This window comes from Nomascus leucogenys, chromosome 6 (genome assembly GCF_006542625.1).
Source record: "Nomascus leucogenys isolate Asia chromosome 6, Asia_NLE_v1, whole genome shotgun sequence".
NCBI classification, from domain to species: domain Eukaryota; kingdom Metazoa; phylum Chordata; class Mammalia; order Primates; family Hylobatidae; genus Nomascus; species Nomascus leucogenys.
The window spans coordinates 71,177,610-71,198,996 of record NC_044386.1 but is presented as its reverse complement, the minus strand read 5'-3'; the positions used below and the strand labels follow the sequence as shown (position 1 = coordinate 71,198,996).

Sequence of the window (21,387 nt, the reverse complement as noted above, 5' to 3'; positions counted from 1 at the left end):
CTGAGGGCTCGGCTGGCCCGCTGCCGCTCCCGGGCCCCTCCGCGCCGCCGACCCAGGGCTCCGCCGCGGAGGCTGATGCCCTTGCCCTTGATGCGCTGCCGCCCCCGCTCTCCTTCCGCAGACCTGCAGCCGCCAGGGCGCGAGGCGTGAGCGCCGAGGCTGGGCCGCGAGGACCGCACCTGCGCCTTCCCCGCCCCTCTCGGGTCCAGGCTCCCGCTCCCGCCCCAGCTGGGGCCCAGCGCACGGCGGCGGGGCTCGCGCCCGGGGACGGCAGCGGCTCGCGCCCGGTACGGCAGCAGCGGCGGCGGCTCGCGCCCGCGCTCGGGCCGGGGAGCGCGCGGGGCGGGCGGGGGAGGGCGCAGCGCGGCGCGGCCGGCGGACGGGCGGCGCGGCGGCGGCGGCATGGGCGCGGGCACCGGCGGGGGCTGCGGGCGCCCGGCTCCCCGCCCGGCCCGGCCGGCTCCCGGCGCGCGGCCGCCGCAGCCGCCGCAGCCCCCGCAGCCGGCTGGGAGGCCGTGCCTGCACCCGGCGCAACTTGCCTCGGACCCTCTGTGAGGAGAGGCGGCGGCGGCGCGCGCCGGGCCGGGCGGGAGCGGGCGAGGCGTGCGGGCGCCCGGCGCGATGCCTCCGGCCAGCGGCCCCCGAGCGCCGCGTCCAGCCGCGCTGCCCCGCAGCCTGTCCCGCCTGCGCGAGTGCCCGGGCCGCTCCCGCATCGTGCTGGCGCTCGGGGCCACGCAGATGGCGCTCGGATGCCTCATCGTGGCAGTGAGCTTCGCCGCGCTGGCGCTCACCACCTCGGCCCGCGTCCGCCACTCCTGCCCCTTCTGGGCTGGCTTCTCGGTGAGTGTCTGCGACCAGGCGGGGACGGGCTCCGGGGACTGCGCCGGCCGGGGGGCTAGGCGCTGCGGCCGCCGGGACGCCACCGCGGGCGGCAAGTTCCGGGCGCCAACGCCGGGGTCGAGTAGCTGCAGCGCAGGGCGCAGTTCGAAACTCCGAGCAGAATAACTCCAGGGCCCGGCTCGCCGCTCTCGGAGCATCGCGTTCCCGCTCCTATTGCGCTGATTCCCGGAGTTACTTTTCTTGGAGGAAACAGCAGCCAGGCGCCCGCCGTCCTCTGAGCCCGCAGCGGCCGGAGGGAGCGCCGGGGACACGACCTCGCCAGCCAAGCGGCCGCGGCCGAGGCGAGGAGGTGGGATCCGAACCCGGAGCGGAGCAGCGTGTGGGCGCGCCTCTCGCATTCGCTGCGGCTCTGGCCGTGGGGCGGGGCGGGGGAGAGGCGCGTCCCGTCGGGTTTTGGGTCAGCCCGGATATCGGGGACGGGCCGGGCAGCCCCTGTGGCTGCTCGCTGACTTGGCTTCGGGACTTCTGGTTTCCCGCGTCCGCCCAGTACGGCGTGGTTTGTGGGCGACGGGACTGGGCAGGCGACCCGCATCTGGCGTCCTGGGGCAGGGGGCGGGCAAGGGGGGGCGGCGTGCTTTCTGAGCTCCAGACCTTAAGGATGACCGATTTTCAGACTCTTAATCACCAAATCAGAGAAGCCAGTGGTGAACAAATCTCCATAGAAGAAAGACATCTCTACTAAAGTGACTGTCCCCAAGAGTTAATTTTTGGCGTTTTGTAGCATTTTGATGAAAGTTGGTTTTTTTCCTATATTAACAAAGAATGGACGTTATGGGAATGGGAGAGATATATATGTAGAGCAGATATTTATGAAGAGAGGCACTTGTTCTGAGAACTCTTGACATCTGTAACTGCATTTGGTGGATCGTGCTGAAATACATCGCATAGGCTTGTAAACTCGGTATGTTTTACTTCCATCTACAGAAATCCAAACGAATCCTTTATAAGTAATGTTTGCTATTTGTTCTTGAGTTTTAAAATTTGAAAAATTCGTCCAGCTTTGCTTATTTGTTTATTTCATAATGGTCTTTGTTCTTTAAGTTCATTGCATGGCTTTTACCATAAGATCTGAGCAAAATTGCCTCTGGAACACCTCGATCGATACAGGTGTGGTTGTTCATCCTAATGGGAGTATTAATTTTCAAAGTGTATTTCAGATCAAGGGTGAGCCTTGGAGAGCTGAATAGGAACAACAGACTGTGTGGTCATAGCTGGGAGTATTCAAAGAGAGGAGGTTGGAGGCAAGCACACGGGGGCCATGATTTAAATGCCCCTCTCTATAGTTTTCACACATCTGTTGCTCAGTTTTTACCATTATTTGATATGCATTGTTCTCATGTCTGTCTAGCGGGCACTGAGGTTTAAGTCTGCTGGAACCAGCCTACAGGTGGCAGAGTGGTGAATTAGCTCCACTTCCTGGCTCCTCCCTGAGCCCACCCTTCCTGGTTTAGCCTTGGGTTCCCAAGGGTGTGGAGAGAGAACTGCCTTTTAATAATAAACCTAAAGGGGAAAACATTAATTGGACACAGTAGAAAAGCTTATTTATGTGAAAAATGCACATCCCCTACATTTTAGTTTAAAGAGTTAAATAAATGTGTAAAACAGTTAATTCAGTTTGCGTTTGCAGTGTTACTCTCTTCAACAGCTCTAACCTATTTTTTTTTTTTTTTTTTGCCTTAAGAGGCAGGATCTCGCTCTTTTGCCCGGGCTGGAGTGCAGTGACACTATCATGGCTCACGGCAGCCTGGAACTCCTGGGCTGAAGCGATCCTCCTGCCTCTGCCTTGCAAGTAGCTAGGACTACAGGTGTGTACCACCATGCCTGGCTAATAGTAAAAACATTTATTTTTAAGACGTGGGGTCTCGTTATGTTGCCCAGGCTGGATTCAAACTCAAACTCCTTATGTCAGGGGATACTCCTGCCTCAGCCTCCCAAAGCACTGAGATTACAAGCTTGAGCCACTGTGCCCGGCCTATAACCTGTTAGTTCTAACTTCCTATGATTCTGAGTAATTCCACACAGTTCTCCTATGTATGGGCATTCCTCTAGGCTCTGGGAATCAACAATGAACACAGCACACTCTGCTTACATTTTAGAGATTATAAGATGACTTCTGTCCCGGGTCCTCCATCTCCTACCCTCCTGTTTTTTCATGGGCTTCTTTTCTGTCTTCAAACTTACTTTGCTGCAAGCACCTTGAAAGTTCTTTCAGTATGGTACAGTGTATACCATTTTTCACCTGTTGTCTACAACCCTTTGCAGAAATGATTATTGGTTCCTGCTGTGTTGAGACAGGTTTGCATGTTAACATGATTGTGAGTGGGGAACACTGACCCATTGCCATGTATATGCCTGTCATCTGAGATTGGTGCAACTGCCTTGCCAAGGTTGTTCTTCATTTAAGAATGGCAGCTGGGATGGCTGGGCTGGTTTCATACAGAAATCCACACTGTGGGGCTTAGGGCTGCCCTCTGGTTCTCTAAATCTTCTAAAATGAGACCTATGTGCTCTTTAGCAACATATGGCTTTCTAGGCCCTCTCTGTGGTTTGCACATGGTGAAAACCCATTGTAAAAACAACTCTCCTAGATTTAAGAAACAAAATTATTAGCTAAGACAGATAGCCCATGCTTAGTGAGCACTTACTTATTGTGTGTGTAATAGCCTGTTACTCTGGTGGCCTCTGCCTGCTGGTGCTCAGGGTTTTGTGTGGTTCCCTCTCCCTGAGTTTGGACTGGGCCTCTGATTTGCCTTAGCCAGTGGAACACAGCCAAACTGAGCCTGACTCTGTTCCAAGCCAAAGCCTCAAGAAATCTTGGTGCTTCTGCTGAGTAAACTGAGGGGAAGAGGGATGAGTGACTTATCCAAGGTCACTCAGCTATGAAGTAGCTTTGAACTTAGTTGCTCTGACTTTTTTTTTTTTTTTATTATACTTTAGGTTTTAGGGTACATGTGCACAATGTGCAGGTTTGTTACATATGTATCCATGTGCCATGTTGATTTCCTGCACCCATTAACTCGTCATTTAGCATTAGGTGTATCTCCTAATGCTGTCCCTCCCCCCTCCCCCAACCCCACAACAGTCCCCGGAGTGTGATGTTCCCCTTCCTGTGTCCATGAGTTCTCATTGTTCAATTCCCACCTATGAGTGAGAACATGCGGTGTTTGGTTTTTTGTCCTTGCGATAGTTTACTGAGAATGATGTTTTCCAGTTTCATCCATGTCCCTACAAAGGACATGAACTCATCATTTTTTATGGCTGCATAGTATTCCATGGTGTATATGTGCCACATTTTCTTAATCCAGTCTATCATTGTTGGACATTTGGGTTGGTTCCAACTCTTCGCTACTGTGAATAGTGCCGCAATAAACATACGTGTGCATGTGTCTTTATAGCAGCATGATTTATAGTCCTTTGGGTCTATACCCAGTAATGGGATGGCTGGGTCAAACGGTATTTCTAGTTCTAGATCCCTGAGGAATCGCCACACTGACTTCCACAATGGTTGAACTAGTTTACAGTCCCACCAACAGTGTAAAAGTGTTTCTATTTCTCCACATCCTCTCCAGCACCTGTTGTTTCCTGATTTTTTAATGATGGCCATTCTAACTGGTGTGAGATGGTATCTCACTGTGGTTTTGATTTGCATTTCTCTGATGGCCAGTGATGATGAGCATTTCTTCATGTGTTTTTTGGCTGCATAAATGTCTTCTTTTGAGAAGTGTCTGTTCATGTCCTTTGCCCACTTTTTGATGGGGTTGTTTGTTTTTTTCTTGTAAATTTGTTTGAGTTCATTGTAGATTCTGGATATTAGCCCTTTGTCAGATGAGTAGGTTGCAAAAATTTTCTCCCATTCTGTAGGTTGCCTGTTCACTCTGATGGTAGTTTTTTTTGCTGTGCAGAAGCTCTTTAGTTTAATTAGATCCCATTTGTCAATTTTGGCTTTTGTTGCCATTGCTTTTGGTGTTTTAGACATGAGTCCTTGCCCAGCCTATGTCCTGAATGGTATTGCCTAGGTTTTCTTGTAGGATTTTAATGGTTTTAGGTCTAACATTTAAGTCTTTAATCCATCTTGAATTAATTTTTGTATAAGGTGTAAGGAAGGGATCCAGTTTCAGCTTTCTACATATGGCTAGCCAGTTTTCCCAGCACCATTTATTAAATAGGGAATCCTTTCTCCATTTCTTGTTTTTGTCAGGTTTGTCAAAGATCAGATAGTTGTAGATATGCGGCATCATTTCTGAGGGCTCTGTTCTGTTCCATTGATCTATGTCTCTGTTGTGGTACCAGTACCATGCTGTTCTGGTTACTGTAGCCTTGTAGTATAATTTGAAGTCAGGTAGTGTGATGCCTCCAGCTTTGTTCTTTTGGCTTAGGATTGACTTGGCGATGCGGGCTCTTTTTTGGTTCCATATGAACTTTAAAGTAGTTTTTTCCAATTCTGTGAAGAAAGTAATTGGTAGCTTGATGGGAATGGCATTGAATCTATAAATTACCTTGGGCAGTATGGCCATTTTCACGATATTGATTCTTCCAACCCATGAGCATGGAATGTTCTTCCATTTGTTTGTATCCTCTTTTATTTCATTGAGCAGTGGTTTGTAGTTCTCCTTGAAGAGGTCCTTCACATCCCTTGTAAGTTGGATTCCTAGGTATTTTATTCTCTTTGAAGCAATTGTGAATGGGAGTTCACTCATGATTTGGCTCTCTGTTTGTCTGTGATTGGTGTACAAGAATGCTTGTGATTTTTGTACATTGATTTTGTATCCTGAGACTTCGTTGAAGTTGCTAATCAGCTTAAGGAGATTTTGGGCTGAGACAATGGGGTTTTCTAGATATACAATCATGTCATCTGCAAACAGGGACAGTTTGACTTCCTCTTTTCCTAATTGAATACCCTTTATTTCCTTCTCCTGCCTGATTGCTCTGGCCAGAACTTCCAGCACAAGACAGGGATGCCCTCTCTCACCGCTCCTATTCAACATAGTGCTGGAAGTTCTGGCCAGTGCTCTGACTTTTTAGAGGCCAAACTCCTGCTAACCATTAGGCAGAAGGGGATGAAATAAAGCATGCTGGTAAAGGGGTCCACTTCAGCAAGGAGGCTCTCTCGTTCTTAGGAAAAGCATAAAACATGCCTGGAAAGGTGAAGATACAAGAGAAATTTAAGGAGCCATTCTATTGGGCCAAGTTGAAGAAGTTTAAGGTTGCAAGGGGAGGACTCGGCAAGGTTGGAGACAGGAGTGGGTGGCAGGCCTGGCCGGAGGTCTGTGATGAACACAGAGCTGTGCAGTTTCCATTGTTTGAGGACCCCCTGCGGGTGGTTTTCCTGTGCCAGGCTGTGCCAGCCAGTGAGTCAGCAGGTGGATCAGTTCCCTTGTGGATAGACGTCCTGCCCATTTTGAGAGGTAATGAGCTGTGTTCATAGTTTAGAAGACCAAGAGAGCTGGATGGAGGTCTTGAATAGTTATCCTTTAATAGAGTAGTTTCTAATTTTTCTTGGAGATTTTATTAATGCCCAGAACTCAGAGGCAAACAGCTACATTGTGAGTTATCCACATTACCAGTTACATATGTTGGTAAAGACATAGCCACTGGGAGCTGACTCTGTGTGTCTGTGTGTGTGTGTGTGTGTGTGTGTGTGTGTATTTTTCCTTTGAAAAGCAACTCCACTGGATTTTTTTCATACTCTGAAATTAATATATAAAAAATAAAAATAACTGAAAATAAAAAAGTGGCTGGGCACGGTGGCTCACGCCTGTAATCCTAACACTTTGGGAGACTGAGGTGGGCAGACCACTGGAGGTCAGGAGTTGGACAACAGCCTGGCCAACATGGTGAAACCCTGTCTCTACTAAAAATACAAAAAATAGCCAGGTGTGATGGTGGGCGCCTGTAATTCCAGGTACTTGGGAGGCTGAGGCAGGAAAATTGCTTGAGCCCAGGAGGCGGAGGTTGCAGTGAGCCAAGGTCACTCCATTGCACTCCAGCCTGGGGGATAAGAGTGAAACTACATCTCAAAAAAAAATGGGCCGAGCGCAGTGGCTCCTGCCTGTAATCCCAGCACTTTGGGAGGCCAAGGCGGGCTGATCACAAGGTCAGGAGATCGAGACCATCCTGGCTAACACGGTGAAACCCTGTCTCTACTAAAAAAAAAATACAAAAAATTAGCTGGGCATAGTGGCAGGTGCCTGTAGTCCCAGCTACTCGGGAGGCTGAGGCAGGAGAATGGTGTGAACCTAGGAGGCGGAGCTTGGAGTGAGTGAGATCGTGCCACTGCACTCCAGCCTGAGTGACGGAACGAGACTCTGTCTCAAAAAAAAAAAAAAAAAAAAAAAAAATATATATATATATATATATATATATACACATATATATACACACACGCACACAAACAATGTATAGCTTTTGCCTACCCCAATTCTCTACCCATAGACCACCAACATTACCAGTGTTGTTTAATGCAGTCCTTCCATGCTTCCGTTTACAATCATAAAATGTATTAGAATTTGTATATATATGTATGGAAAATGTTTCTTTTCTTTCCTTTTTTTATTGAGACAGAGCCTCGCACTATCATCCAGGCTGGAGTGCAGTGGTGCGATCTCGGCTCACTGCAAACTCCGCCTCCCGGGTTCACACCATTCTCCTGCCTCAGCCTCCTGAGTAGCTGGGACTACAGGCGCCTGCCACCACACCCTGCTAATTTTTTTGTATTTTTAGTAGAGACGGGGTTTCACTGTGTTAGCCAGGATGGTCTTGATCTCCTGACCTCGTGATCCACCTGCCTCGGCCTCCCAAAGTGCTGAGATTACAGGCGTGAGCCACCGCACCCGGCTGGAAAATGTTTCTTTTCGTTTTAAAAACAATTTACAAAAATGACATTATACCACCCATATTACTCTGTAACTTCTTTTAAAAATTTAATGTATAACGAATATTCCCAGCCATAACTCTATTATTATTTTTTAACACATTATTTTTAATGGCTGTAGAGTAGTCCAAAGTATGAATTATTGCAAGTTATTCAGTTATTCTCCTGCTTGGAATAATCTCTACCAGTTCTATGTCTCTACAAACAATGCTGCTTATCCAGCCTGAGATGCCACTTCTTTTTTTTTTTTTTTTTGAGGATAGATTCCCCAAAGTGGAATTGCTAGTCGACAAGTATTCAAATTGGGAGTTTTGTTAGCTATTTCTGGATTAATTTTCACAAAAGAATGTAGGCACATCCACCCACAGAAACCTACAGTGTGTGCCCCTTTTCCTGTCCTCTTGCAGTGTGGGATATTAGCAATGCTGAGCATTTTTATTAATTTGATAGAAGCAGAAAGATATTTCATTGGATCTGAATTTCCATGGATACTTTATTATGTGTTGCAAATATTTTCTCATTTTGCTTAATTTTTGGTGTCTTGCCAGATAGAAAATTTTAAAACTTTTAATATAGTGCATCAATTTTGGGAGTATTGACAGTTTTATCATACTAAATCTTCCAATTCAGAAACAGAGTATGTCTCTTCATTTCTTTGTTCCTTGTTTTATGCCCTTCAGAACATGTTTTATGGGGATGTATTCATGGTGGCAAAGTAGTTTTTCAGTCTCTCCTGAACTCCTCCTGGAAGCTAAACCAATCAGCAAGACAGCCATAGATAAAGCTCAAAGAGGATAAGTCAACAAAAGTGATGGGGACTCTCTCCCCACCCCTTTATTCCCAGCACTGGGTGGGTGTGGCCAAACCACCAGCATCAGAAGGACCTGGAGAAGAGCCACAGTGGCCTCAGGGGAGTGATGTGAAATGAAAGGAACTATTGACAGGTGGTGGAACTCAAAAACTACCATGAGCTGCTCACCCTTTAAAGTAGGATGGAAGTCGGGTGGGCAGACCTGAGAGCAACTGGCAAAACTGGAAAGGGGCTCCCAGGCTTCTGGCAACAGGTGAGAGCAACCAACTGTGTGTGGACCTGGGAGAATCAGCGTCGATATGGTGGCACAGGCCTTGGAGAATCTCAGAAACGTACAGTAAGTCCTCCTTCTAGAAGGACAGCACCTCACCTTGAGCAGAAATTACTGGAAACATACACTAAGTTAAGCAGAAGACAGATGGCGAGAGAAGAAAGGTTCAGATGGTGGAGGTATGGAAGGGGACCCCCAAGGAAAAAGATCTCAAAAACTGCTTTAACAGCAAAAGATAACATCAAAAGCTGAGAGCATATAGCCTTGGAAAAGAAAGACTTCGAAGTTCTAGAGCTGGAGCAAAGGACTAGAGGCAAGAGATCTTTCTGAGCTTTACAAAGGTTCTGGGCTTGATGCTGGGAAACAAGTGGGTACCTGGAGAATTCCTATTTGAGTCTTTCACAGATCACTAGAGCCAAATGGGAAAGCAATCCTAGTCCATATCTTCATGAGGAACTTTCCTGATCTATTAGGTACTTCCTCCTAATAGATCAGGAAAATCCACCTTATTTAATCATGGGCAACAAAAAAGGAATATGATCCAACCTCATGCAACATTTATTCAGTGAAAACATGATGAAAATGAACATAATGGCACTACTGAAAATGAGAGCACACCAGAAAAATTATAAATTAATATTTCAATATAAGCTAAAAGAAAATAAAGTTTCATAAAAGTAGTATGAATCAGAAACTTTATTTTACTTATTTATTTATTTACTTTTATTTATTTATTTTTGAGACAGAGTCTCGCTGTGTTGCTCAGGCTGGAGTCCAATGAAGCAATCTTGGCTCACTACAACCTCGGCCTCCCGGGTTCAAGTGATTCTCCTGCCTCAGCCTCAGCATCCTGAGTAGCTGGGATTACAGGCGCTTTCCACCACACCCAGCTAATTTTTGTATTTTTAGTAGAGACATGGTTTTGCCATGTTAGCCAGGCTGGTCTTCAACTCCTGACCTCAGATGATCCACCAGCCTCGGCCTCCCAAAGTGTTGGGATTATAGGCATGAGCCACTGTTCCCATCCTGAATCAGAAGTTATAAAAACTACAAAAGATATGGCTAGATAACAGGAAATTATGAAAGGAGAACAGAGAGATATCAGAAAAGAATTTGGAAAAGTGAGTTTCAAAAATGAAGACTAAATTAGAAGGAACACGGGAGCAAATAGACATTCTTAGGAAGCACAGAAATAAAAATAGAGGGTGGAAAGGAGAAAAATAATAAAAAAAAGAAGAGGATATAGTGAATTAAAGGAATGTAGGACACAGGCAAAGGAGGTCCAATATATGTATAATTAGTGTCCAGGCACAGAAAAACAAAGCAATAGAATAGCATAAATATTTAGAACTATAATGCAAGAAAACTTTCCTAAAATAAAAGAAGACTTGAAAGGTTACATTGTGTAACTGGGAAAAATCAATGGAGAATAGTCAGCATTGACATGTTTCCCTGTAAAATAATGGATTTTAAAGATAAGGAAAAAAACCTGACAGGGTGTGGTGGCTCACACCTGTAATCTCAGCACTTCGGGAGGCTGACGCAGGTGGATCACATGAGCCAGGAGTTGAAGACCAGCCTGGACAATGTGGCAAAACCCCGTTTCTACTGAAAATACAAAAAATTAGCTGGGCATGGTGGCACACAGCTGTAGTTCCAACTACTCGGGAGGCTGAGGTGGGAGGATCACCTGAGTCTGGGAGGTTGAGGCTACAGTGAGCTGAGATTGCACCATTGCACTCCAGTCTGGGTGACAGAGAGACCCTATCTCAAAAACAAAAACAAAAACAAAGAACAAAAACAAAACAAAACAAAACAAAACACACCAAAAAAACCAACAACAAAACACACACACACACACACACAGAACCCTCCCTTGGGCACGAGGTCAAAAGTCCTAGTCATTTGACGATATGGTACACTGGAGCACTCCTAGCCAAATTCTATGCTGAAAAACAATGAAACTCTATCTTAATATTGTTTTCTGCAAATTTATTGAAATAATTTCTAACTTATAGAAAAGTTACAGAACAGAACCAAGAATTCCTGTGTCTCTTCTCTTAAATTCCCGAATTGTAAACATTTTATTGCATTTACCCCATGGCTTGAGCTTGTGCACATTCTCTTTCTCAAGGTAAAAAATTTCTCAATTATCATTAGTCTTTTTCTCAGTGTTTTGGGAGAAAGCTGTGGACGTGATGTTGCTTCACCCCTAAAAAACTCAGTGTATATTCTCACCACTCATAGATGCTCTTTATGTACTCATCATAAACCTCTCCAAATTAGGAAATTAACATTGGAAGAACATTGTTATCCAATCTGTAGACCCCATTCCAATTTCATCACCTGCCCAAATAGTGTTTCTTTTTCCTCTCTGGCCCAGGGTCCTACCCAGGAACAGGAGTATTTTTCATGTGTCTTCACTCTCCTCAGCCTTCCTCTCTGTTTCACGTTTTCCACAGTTTTGAAGGGCACAGGCCTTGCATTCTGTAGGATGACCCTGAACCTGGATCCATCTGATTTATCCTCATGGCCAGACTTGGCTCATGTATTCTTGGCAGGACAATCCCAAAGATGATGCCATGCTTTTCTCAGTGCATCACATCAGGAGGCGTTGATGTCAGCCCTTCCCACCATTGGTGATATTCACCTTGATCACCTAACATTATTGCTGTCCACCAGGTGTTATCATTTTAAATTCACCATTTCCCCTTTAATTATAATTTGTGTAAGGAAGTCTCAGATTATGCCAATATCCTGTTTCTGGTCAAACCTCTATCTTTCAACTTCACATCTGTTGATGATTGCCACCCGAACCAGCCTCCTCTATGATGATTGCCAAGTCATAATTTTTCTATTTCCATTCCTTGTACATTTATTTATTTATTTATTTTATTATTATTATTATAATTTTGAGACGGAGTCTCGCTCTGTCGCCCAGGCTGGAGTGCAGTGGCGTGATCTCGGCTCACTGCAAGCTCCGCCTGCTGAGTTCACGCCATTCTCCTGCCTCAGCCTCCCGAGTAGCTGGGACTATAGGCGCCTGCCACCATGCCTGGCTAATTCTTTTGTATTTTTAGTAGAGATGGGGTTTCACCATGTTAGCCAGGATGGTCTTGATCTCCTGACCTTGTGATCGGCCCGCCTCGGCCTCCCAAAGTGCTGGGATTACAGGCGTGAGCCACCACACCTGGCCCATTCCTTCTACATTTATTGTTATTCTACTGTAGGAAGAGCTTTTCCATTCTCTCCTATGTATGTATGTATATATGTATGGATTTATGAATTCATTTTAGAACATGGGGGTGCAGATATCTCTTCATTCATACTGGTTTCATTTCCTTTGGATATATACCCAAAGGTGGAATTGCTACGTGGGATAGTTCTATTTTTAAGTTTTAAAGGAGCTTTCGTACTGTTTTCCATAATGGCTGTACTAACTTACCTTCCCACCAGCAGAGAAATTTTTCCCCTTTTCTCCATATCTTTGCCAACATTTGCTGTCTTTTGTCTTTGTGAGAATAGCCATTCTAACAGGTGCGAGATGATATCTCATTGTGGTTTAGATTTGCATTTCCCTGATGATTAGTGATGTTGAGCATTTTTTCATATACCTGTTTGCCATTCGTATGCCTTCTTTTAAAAAATGTGTATTCGTGAACTCCAACCACTCTCTCCTTTGTGTCTACATTCTTCTAGTGGTTACACTTTCCTCTTTAACAATCTATTTAAATCTGTGTTTTCTGTTAGTACACCAGACTAAATGACAGCTGTGATCACAATCCCCCTTGCTCAAGCCAAATGGTTTCTTTATACTTTCACCCCCTCCCCCCTTGTCATCTTCTACTCTGTAGCCCCACAGGAAGAATCCCTGGCCCGGTTCATTTAAAAATAATTCTTCAAAAGAAAACGGACCTTGAACATTATGCCAGGGTCTACATAATTTGAGTGTATGAAAGAGATTTTTTTTCCTTTGTATTTCACCTTTTTGTTTGGGGAGATTTCAAACTGGAATTTTGAAAGGGTCAAAAGTACTGTGTCTGATAGTTTTATTGAAGACTAAGGATATTATAATAAAACCTAGGATGGTTTCTTCAGACTCTGTTGTTTCCATGTTTGATAGTGAGTTTAAACCATGTAGTTCTTTTTTTTTTTTTTTTTTGTCATCACAGAGCTCTTCTCAGGCTGACAGTCAAGGAAGGAAGGATGCTGACAGACAGCAAAGGCTAGAACATGGCTTCCTCTCAGTCCCCAGGACCTCTCCCTCATTGGTTCCCCATAGGCACGTACTGCTAGGAGAATCGCCTGATGAGGGGAGGGGGTCCTCTCAGGGCCTTTGAGAAGCCTACTCTGCCTTTGTGGTGGAGGTGGGATATGCAGTCGCTTCTCTGAGCTTTTCTGGAGCTCTGGCTACATGCCTGCCTATGTGTTGGCCAGGTGCAGCCCAGCCTTGCTCTCTGGAGGCCAGGTGAATCTAAGGTGTGGTTCCTAGGCCCACTGTCCCCTGGCATGCTTGAGCTTCAGGCCTACCTGAATTCTATTCCTGCATTTAGGCATTTTAAATTTTTTCCCCATTTTTTTTTTTTGAGACAGAGTTTTACTCTGTCACCCAAGCTGGAGTGCAATGGTGTGGTCTCTCCTCACTGCAACCTCCGCCTCCCGTGTTCAAGCGATTCTCCTGTCTCAGCCTCCTGAGTAGCTGGGTGCCATCATGCTCGGTTAATTTTTGTATTTTCGTAAAGACGGGGTTTTACCATGTTGGCCAGGCTGTTCTCAAACTCCTGACCTTGTAATCTGCCTGCCTCAGCCTCCCAAAGTGCTGGGATTACAGGTGTGAGCCACTATGCCTGGCCTTTCTTCAGTTTTATTGAGGTATGATGATTGACAAATAAAAAATTTGTCATCCTTAAGGTATACAGCATGGTGTTTTGATGTAAGTATACCTGTGTAATGATTCCCACAATCAAGCTAATTAACATATCCATCACCTGACATAGTTACCTGTATGTGTGTGTGTGAACATTTACAATCTACTCCCTTAACCGACTTCAAGTATACAAGACAATATTATTAACTGTACTTGACAGGCTGTACATTAGAACCCCAGTATGGATTCATCTTTTAACTGAAAACGTGCACACTTTGACCAACGTGTCCCCATTTTTGATATCATGTTTTGGAATTATAGTTTCAATTTATAAGCTTGGACTGCTCTTATCTCCACTTCCAACTGCTGATAAAAGTGTCATGATTTACCTGAAGGACATGGTACAGTGAGATGGAGGGTGATGTAGGCAGCCCACAGGAATGGAGGGTGTTAAAACACTGGCATTTGCGGGGGAAGAAGGGGTGTTGGTGAGTCTAGTATTTAGGGCATAATAAATGTAAACAAACTACTTCTTTTGCATCCCAGCTACTAGAGCCTATGACATAATTATTACACAAACATTCAAGTTATTTGTTCTTAAATAAATCCTTAAAGTTTAAGCTCACTCTTTTGCAGAGAAAACAGAGAACATGTGGAACTTCATGAAAAAGCAAATTTTTATTTGAAAAGTAAACCTCGAAGTTAACTAATTATAAGAGATGTGCTGGCTTCTCATCTGTAATGAGAAATTATAGATAATGGCTTTGGTAGTGAATAGGGATAGTGATTTTGAAAGACAGTTTTGGAACCCTCAGCAGAATTTGAAAGGATTATGATAATGATACCTACTTAACATGTTAATAAGCAACTTAGCCACAATGAGCATATCCTCATCAGTCTCTTGATTTTTAAAAAAACCACATCTTTTTTCAATTATACCCAAGTTCTTTTCTACCATTTGCAAAGGGATACTATGTTTTTAGAAACTGATTTCTGACCCAGTGTCAGAAAAAAGCACAGGAACATAGCATCTGCTTTGCACCTGCCAATTCATTAAATCCAGCATTGGTGACACCCAGGTCCTCTCTCTGGGCCTGCCCCTGTCTTTGGTGCCTTGAGAGGGTATGAGACACCCCAGAGTGGACTCTTCCAGAAGAGGAAGTAACACCTAAGAAATGTGAGCAGGTTAACAGGGCTGTGAGTCTGTCATAACACAGTCAATAGCTGCTCCTCAAGATTGGCTTTCTCTTTGGAAAAAAGAGAATGTGTTTAAAAAGTATACATATAATTGTATGTACATTTCATGATACTTTATTGCTTTATTGCCATATCATCAATAACAACAACAATAAAAAAACAGAGAAGAAAACAACCTTTGAAACCCCCTGAGCAAGGCAACTGCCCAGTGACTTCAAAAGTTCTACCTGTGGTTGCTCCCAGTGGCCCAGATGCATGCCTCTTTGTGAGTGGGGTGACATCTGGGAGAGTTTAAGGAGGTAGAGAAGCACTGTGTCTGTGTGGAGAAAGAGCCCCGCTGTGACATGCTCCCCTGGTACTCAAAGCCCATTATATGTATGTATGTGTATATATATATATGTGTGTATATATATTTGTGTGTATATGTATATGTGTGTGTATATATATGTGTGTGTATATATATATGTGTGTGTGTATATATATGTGTGTGTGTGTATATATATATATATGATGTCTGGATGTGGGCAGAGCATGTCAGCTGGCGGCCTCACCTTTGGATGCTTGGGCTGGGCATAGGTGAGCTGCCTCTCCTGCCATATCTTGGGCTAATATGAAGAGTGTCTGCTCTGGGGCATGACTTCTCAGTTTGAAAGCAGAAGAGGCCGATGGCTCATTTCTTTGGGGAGTGCAGCATTCTTTTTCTTCTGCCTGAGAATGCATACTAGTGCTGTGTGTGTGTGTGTATATATATATATAGTAATGTGTATTATATATAATGTGTGTTTAATATATGTATATTATATATTATATAATGTACTTTTCATATATTCTGTTATCTTTTTTCATATATAACTAATTTTTCTTTTCATATATTACTGATTGTTTTCATATATTACTGTTAGCATCATCATCACCATCATGAAACATACATATACGTATTAAAATATGTATGTATGTATCTGTGCATAAAACCATATATATATGTGTGCTTTACGATGATGATGATGATGATGATGATGATGACGATGATGATGACAGCAATATGTGTTCATGGAAATAAACATTCAGACAGTATGGAAAGGTACAGAATGAAAGGCAAAACCTACTCCTCAGCTCCTGCCCTCCCTATTCCTCAGAGTTAAATATTTCAACCCTCTGTTGTTACTTCTTTGGTGGCAAGCACACCATTGTCTTCATAACCGACACCACTGAAGAAGCATCTAATGCTAATCTGGTTCATCTTCTTTTGCTGGTAACCTAACCTGCTTTTCTGGAAGCTGCTAGGGTCTACTCTTTGTTCTTGGTTTTCTGATATTTTGCAGAACTTAGTGATGGGTCTTAGCTACTCAATGTGTTCTTTCTTTCATGCTGAAAATTTTGTTCCTTGAGTATTTCCTCAACTCTCATTTCTCTTTTATGGAACTCCTGTTAGTTAGGTGTCTGACTTTTTTGTTGTTGCTGTTTTTTGAGATGGAGTCTCGCTCTGTCGCCAGGCTGGAGTGCAGTGCACAATCTCTCTCGGCTCACTGAAACCTCCGCCTCCTGGGTTCAAGTGATTCCCCTGCCCCAGCCTCCTGAGTAGCTGGGACTACAGGTGCCCACCACAACGCCTGGCTAATTTGTTGTATTTTAGTATAGATGGAGTTTCACCATGTTGGCCAAGATGGTCTTGATCTCCTGACCTCAGGCCTCCCAAAGTGCTGGGATTACAGGTGTGAGCCACTGTGCCTGGCCAGGTATCTGAGTTTCTGTGTTAATCTTCCAGGTGTCTTAACTTCTCTCTCACAGTTTCCACTGCTGTGCTTTTTGCTTTATAATCCAAGAGATTTCTTTAATTCCATCTTCTGGACCACCTACTGAATTTTAATTTTTATTTATTTACTTTCAGTTGTATAGATTTATGGGGTAGAAGTATAATTTTGTTACACGCACAGATCGTATAGTGGTGAAGTCAGGGCTTTTAGGGTATCCGTCACCCAAATACTGAACATTGTACCCGTTAAATACATCAGTGACACAGGGTTGGACAGCTGGAAGGACTCTGAGACTCCCCAGGGTATACTTGGGTAAGGCTTTCTTTTTTTTAAGAGTTGGGGTTTCACTGTGTCACCCAGGCTGGAATGCAGTGGTGTGATCACATTTTACTATAGCTTCAGACTCCTGGGCTCAAGCGATCCTCCCGAGTAGCTGGGACTACAGGCACTCAGGAGCATGCCCAGCTAATTTTTAATTTTTTTGTAGAGATGGGTTCTTGCTGTGTTGACCAGGCTGGTCTCAAAACTCCTGGCCTCTAGCAACCCTCCCACCTCGGCCTCCCAAAGTGTTGGGATTACAGGCATGAGCCACTTTGCCTGGCTCTAAGGCTTTCAGAAAGGGAAATGGTGCAGGGCAGGAGGAGGAAGGTCACACAGGCCAGTACCAGAGAGGTCCAGCCCACCCATGTGCTGCTCCCAGAGGTCTTTCTTTCTCTGTCACACAGGATGCACTTTGTCTTCAGATTGTGAATCATTAAGATATTGGTGAGACTCTTGGCTTTGGGAGCAACAGGCTCATTGGAGGAGGAATCTTTCCTACCCCTTTGGTCAGGTATCTAGAACCAGGATGCATGATGAGTTCAATAACAAAAACTCAGAAAACCAGGTGCAGACCATTATGCTGAACATTTTGTATAAACAATCTGACCGTGCAGGTTGCCCCCGGTCAGTCTTGGACCCAAGCATGGGTTGACATTAGTTGCTAGTTGTTACATTTCATCCTGGTTTGGCTGAAGATCTGAGTGGCGGTTCTAAGCCTCCTGGAGACTTAGCACAGGGTTGAAACAGAACAGGTGAGATTAACTTGTTATTTTACACATTTTTTATTCTCATTTATATTTCCTGCTACTTTTTCTTAGTATTTGTCTTATCTTTTGGTTGCATATTTTTTTCGTTTCTACCTGAGGGTACTAATTGGAATTAAGTAAGACACGTTTTCTAGTTTGCTCCAGAGTCAGTTTTTCTGTGTATTGCTCTAAATCTTTATCTTTGATAGTTTTGGTTTTCCTTAACAGACTGGTGGCCCTTGGTTGTCCTTTGATGTTTATAGGGTTGATTAAAGGTGCTTGGCATGTTCTATGTCCCTGACCTCCCCATCAAATGAGGGAGTGGCCTAGCTCTGTCTGGATGTGGGCAGAGCATGTCAGCTGGCGGCCTCACCTTTGGATGCTTGGGCTGGGCATAGATGAGCTGCCCCTCCTGTCGTATCTTGGCTAATATGAAGAGTGTCTGCTCTGGGGGGCATGACTTCCCAGTTTGAAAGCAGAAGAGGCCAATGGCTCATTTCTTTGGGGAGTGCGGCGTTCTTTTTTCCTCTGCCTGAGAATGCATACTGGTGCTGTTAAGTGCTGGTGTGAGACATAGGGGTCTGGAGGCCCAGGGTTAATCTATATTTCTGCAGGTAGCCTTTCGTCACCTGTTTTTTTTATCCCATTTTTTGCTTTAGCTATTGGAACTTGTAGACTCTGAGAGTTCCTAGGTGCAGCTCATCTTATCACTCTAAAGCCTCTCTCCTTCATGTGCTGAGTTGAGACTCTTCTTTCTGTTTCCTCTGCCAGTAACTGATCTTAACTTTTATTCCTAACTCTCAATGGCCGTCTTTCTCTCCTCTTCCACCCAAATGAACTCCATCAGCAGGAGAACTCCAAGGGAGCAGCTCACAGTCTCAGAGACTGATTAGCAGGGCCCATCTCCAGCTGGCTCTCTCTTGAGTTCTGACCTAGTTTTCCAAGTTTCATGCTATATCTGTCTTTCCATAGCCTGGTGGAAACTTTTTGGACCTCAGTCTAGTTATTACAAGAATAATAGTTTTGAAAATTTAAATTGACCTTTTTTTTTCTTTCTGTGAATCATATTACCCTGCAGCTCTCCCACCCATTAAATCAAGGGTGTTCTTATCTTTGGGGGAAGAGTAAGCACTATCTAGAACAAAGAGCTCATTACTCAGCTTGGAGTCCCGGCACTGACTTTCTTCAGTCTCAAGGGGGACTACAGTCGTGAAAACTAGGCTTTGTGGCAAGAGAAAAAGAATCATATTCCAGAAAGTTTCTTTTATATACTGAGAGCAAAGCTAGGAGGCCTGAAAATGGTTTTATTCTTAAGTTCCAAGGTGGTAGGATGGAGGAGATGATTCCCAGGAGAGAAGTTCCCCTCCATCAGGGATTGGAAAGGAAGGGGAAGGAGAAAGCCACATGAGTCTGGGAGGAAGGACTCTGAGCAGGTGGAGAGATTTGGAAGTGAAGAAGCTTCTTGGGTCCCCAAAAAGGGACATAGCACCGTAGCACCCTGTACTACCCCACATGATTGAATGAATGAGGACTGGACATTGGCCATCTGTCCCCTTGCCCTCCATGTCTTCCACTATCATGGAGGAGCCATAAGATAGCACTGGGGGAGGAAAACGTGTAGACCAGAGATGGACCAACTTTTTCTATACAGAAGAGTCAGTGTTTAGGCTTTGTGGTCATATGGTCTTCTGTGGCAACTACTCAACTCTGCCGTCATTGTGTGGAGGCAACCATAGACCATTCATAAATGAATGGGTATAGCTGTTTTCCAGTATAACTTTGTTTATAAAAGCAGCAGGCCAGATTTGGCCCAGGGATCATAGTTTGTTGACCTCTGGTCTAGAAGATTGGGTCTGAAATTTCCCATGGACAGTGTGTGGAATAAAGACATCTGCTAGTTTCCATGTTGCTGTGGGACATGTTGAACATAGCAGAGAGGGAAGAGCCAGGTGCCGCCACAGGGCTCCTCAATGGTGGGCAAACAGACTTCCCTAGATGAGGCTGTGGGGCAGACATCCATAGCTGGAACTTATGGAGACTGTAACCCAGTCTCAGAGCATCCTCAGGGCCACCTAAAACAGAGGTGTGGTGGAGCAGCAAGGGGAAGTGGCCACGCTCCCTGGGAATGATGACTGTGCAGTGAGTGCCCCTGCAGGGGACACCCTGGCAGTGGACACAGCAAGGGCAGGGCTGACACTGAGAGATGGGGCCAGCGGAGCTTCACTGCAGCTGGTCAGCAGGAGGACATTCCTGGGCCCAGACTCCTCTCTCTCTGTCCCACTGGGCACTTCTGTCACTCACACAGGTCTCTGCATTTGAAGCTGTTACCTCTCTCCTCTTGACATACACCATTGCTGACTTTATATCTGCACTTGGACAAGTCATAGACACTTAAAATTCAGGATATCCCCAATCAGGTTGCTCACTTCCCCTCCAAGTAAGTGTCTTCTCCTCTGTTTTCAGGGAGTGGAACCACCATTCACCCATTTCCTCCAACCAGACACCATCGGTCCTTCCTAACATAGCCTCTTGTCATCCTACTGATTCTTCTTCAAAAATACTGACTTCTGCCCGTGGTGTCTCTCTTACCCAGATTATTCTGGTAGCCCCGTAATTGGCTTCTCCACTTCTACTCTTGTGCTTTCAATCTCCCCTTCACAGAGCATCCAGAGAATCTTTGTGATGCAAATGTGAAATGTCATATTCAGTTCCAGTTTTGTGGACCAGGTATTGGGACTAACCCGATGTCTAAGAGCTAGCAAAGCTGGATAGGTTGAATATTGGTTAGGTCAGTGTGATAGGCGGAATTGTGGTCCCCCAGAGGAGTCCACATCCTAATCCCTAGAAGCTGTGAATCTGTGTCTCACATGGCAGAAAGGGACTTTGCGGATGTGATTCAGTTAAGGATCTTGAGAGAGGGAGACTGTCCTGGATTATGTAGGCAGGCCCTGTGTAATCACAGGGGTCCTCCTAAGAGGGAGACAGAAGTAGGAGGTGGGATGATGAACGCAGCGACTGGAATGATGTGAGGAAGAGAGTTATGAGCCAAGGAAGGAAGGTGGCCTCTGGAAGCCCGGAAGGCAGGGAAGCAGATTCTCCCCTGGAGCCCCCAGGAGGAGCCAGGCCTGTGACCCCTTAAATTTATCTCGGTGAGACAGATTTGCACCTCTGATTTCCAGAATGTAGGATGATAGCTGTCTGTTGCTATAAGTCACCAGGTCTGTGGCAATTTGTTACAGCAGCAATAGGAAACAAATGCCACTCAGGCATTCGGGGGACACAGGAGGGGAGGGTTGTTGACCTGCTGGTGGTCCAAAGATGTTAGTCAGAAATCCAGGGGGGCTCAGCCACCTTGCACACAGGACTGTGTGTGGTGAGAGGAGCAGGCGTGGCTTCCACGCTGTTTAGATCCAAGGGCCCCCTCTGGTGAGTGCCGGTGAGGTGGGTATAGTCATCTGTATGTGAAACTGTAACTGGATCGATCACAAGAACTAAGGAATGCTTACTTTTTTGGCAGGCACGATTCTAACAGTGTTTCATATCAACTCATTTAAACCTAGCGGTAACCCCTGAGGACTGAGTACTACGGCTTGTCCTCATTTTGTACAGCTGACCCTTGAACAGTACAGGGTTAGGGGCCCCGACTCCC

General features: G+C 45.2%; 1 protein-coding gene across 3 annotated transcripts in view; it reads left to right on the top strand.

The window, feature by feature from the left end:
• Positions 1 to 507: 507 nt before the first annotated feature.
• FAM189A1 (family with sequence similarity 189 member A1) overlaps positions 508 to 21,387 on the top strand; it is a 455,446-nt gene continuing 434,566 nt past the window's right edge. For all 3 annotated transcript variants that reach the window (XM_030814405.1, XM_030814404.1, XM_003280653.4), the window contains exon 1: positions 508 to 840. In XM_030814405.1, coding sequence (XP_030670265.1) covers positions 622 to 840 — 219 coding nt within the window. In that variant the 5' untranslated portion in view covers positions 508 to 621. The remainder of the gene's footprint in view (positions 841 to 21,387) is intronic.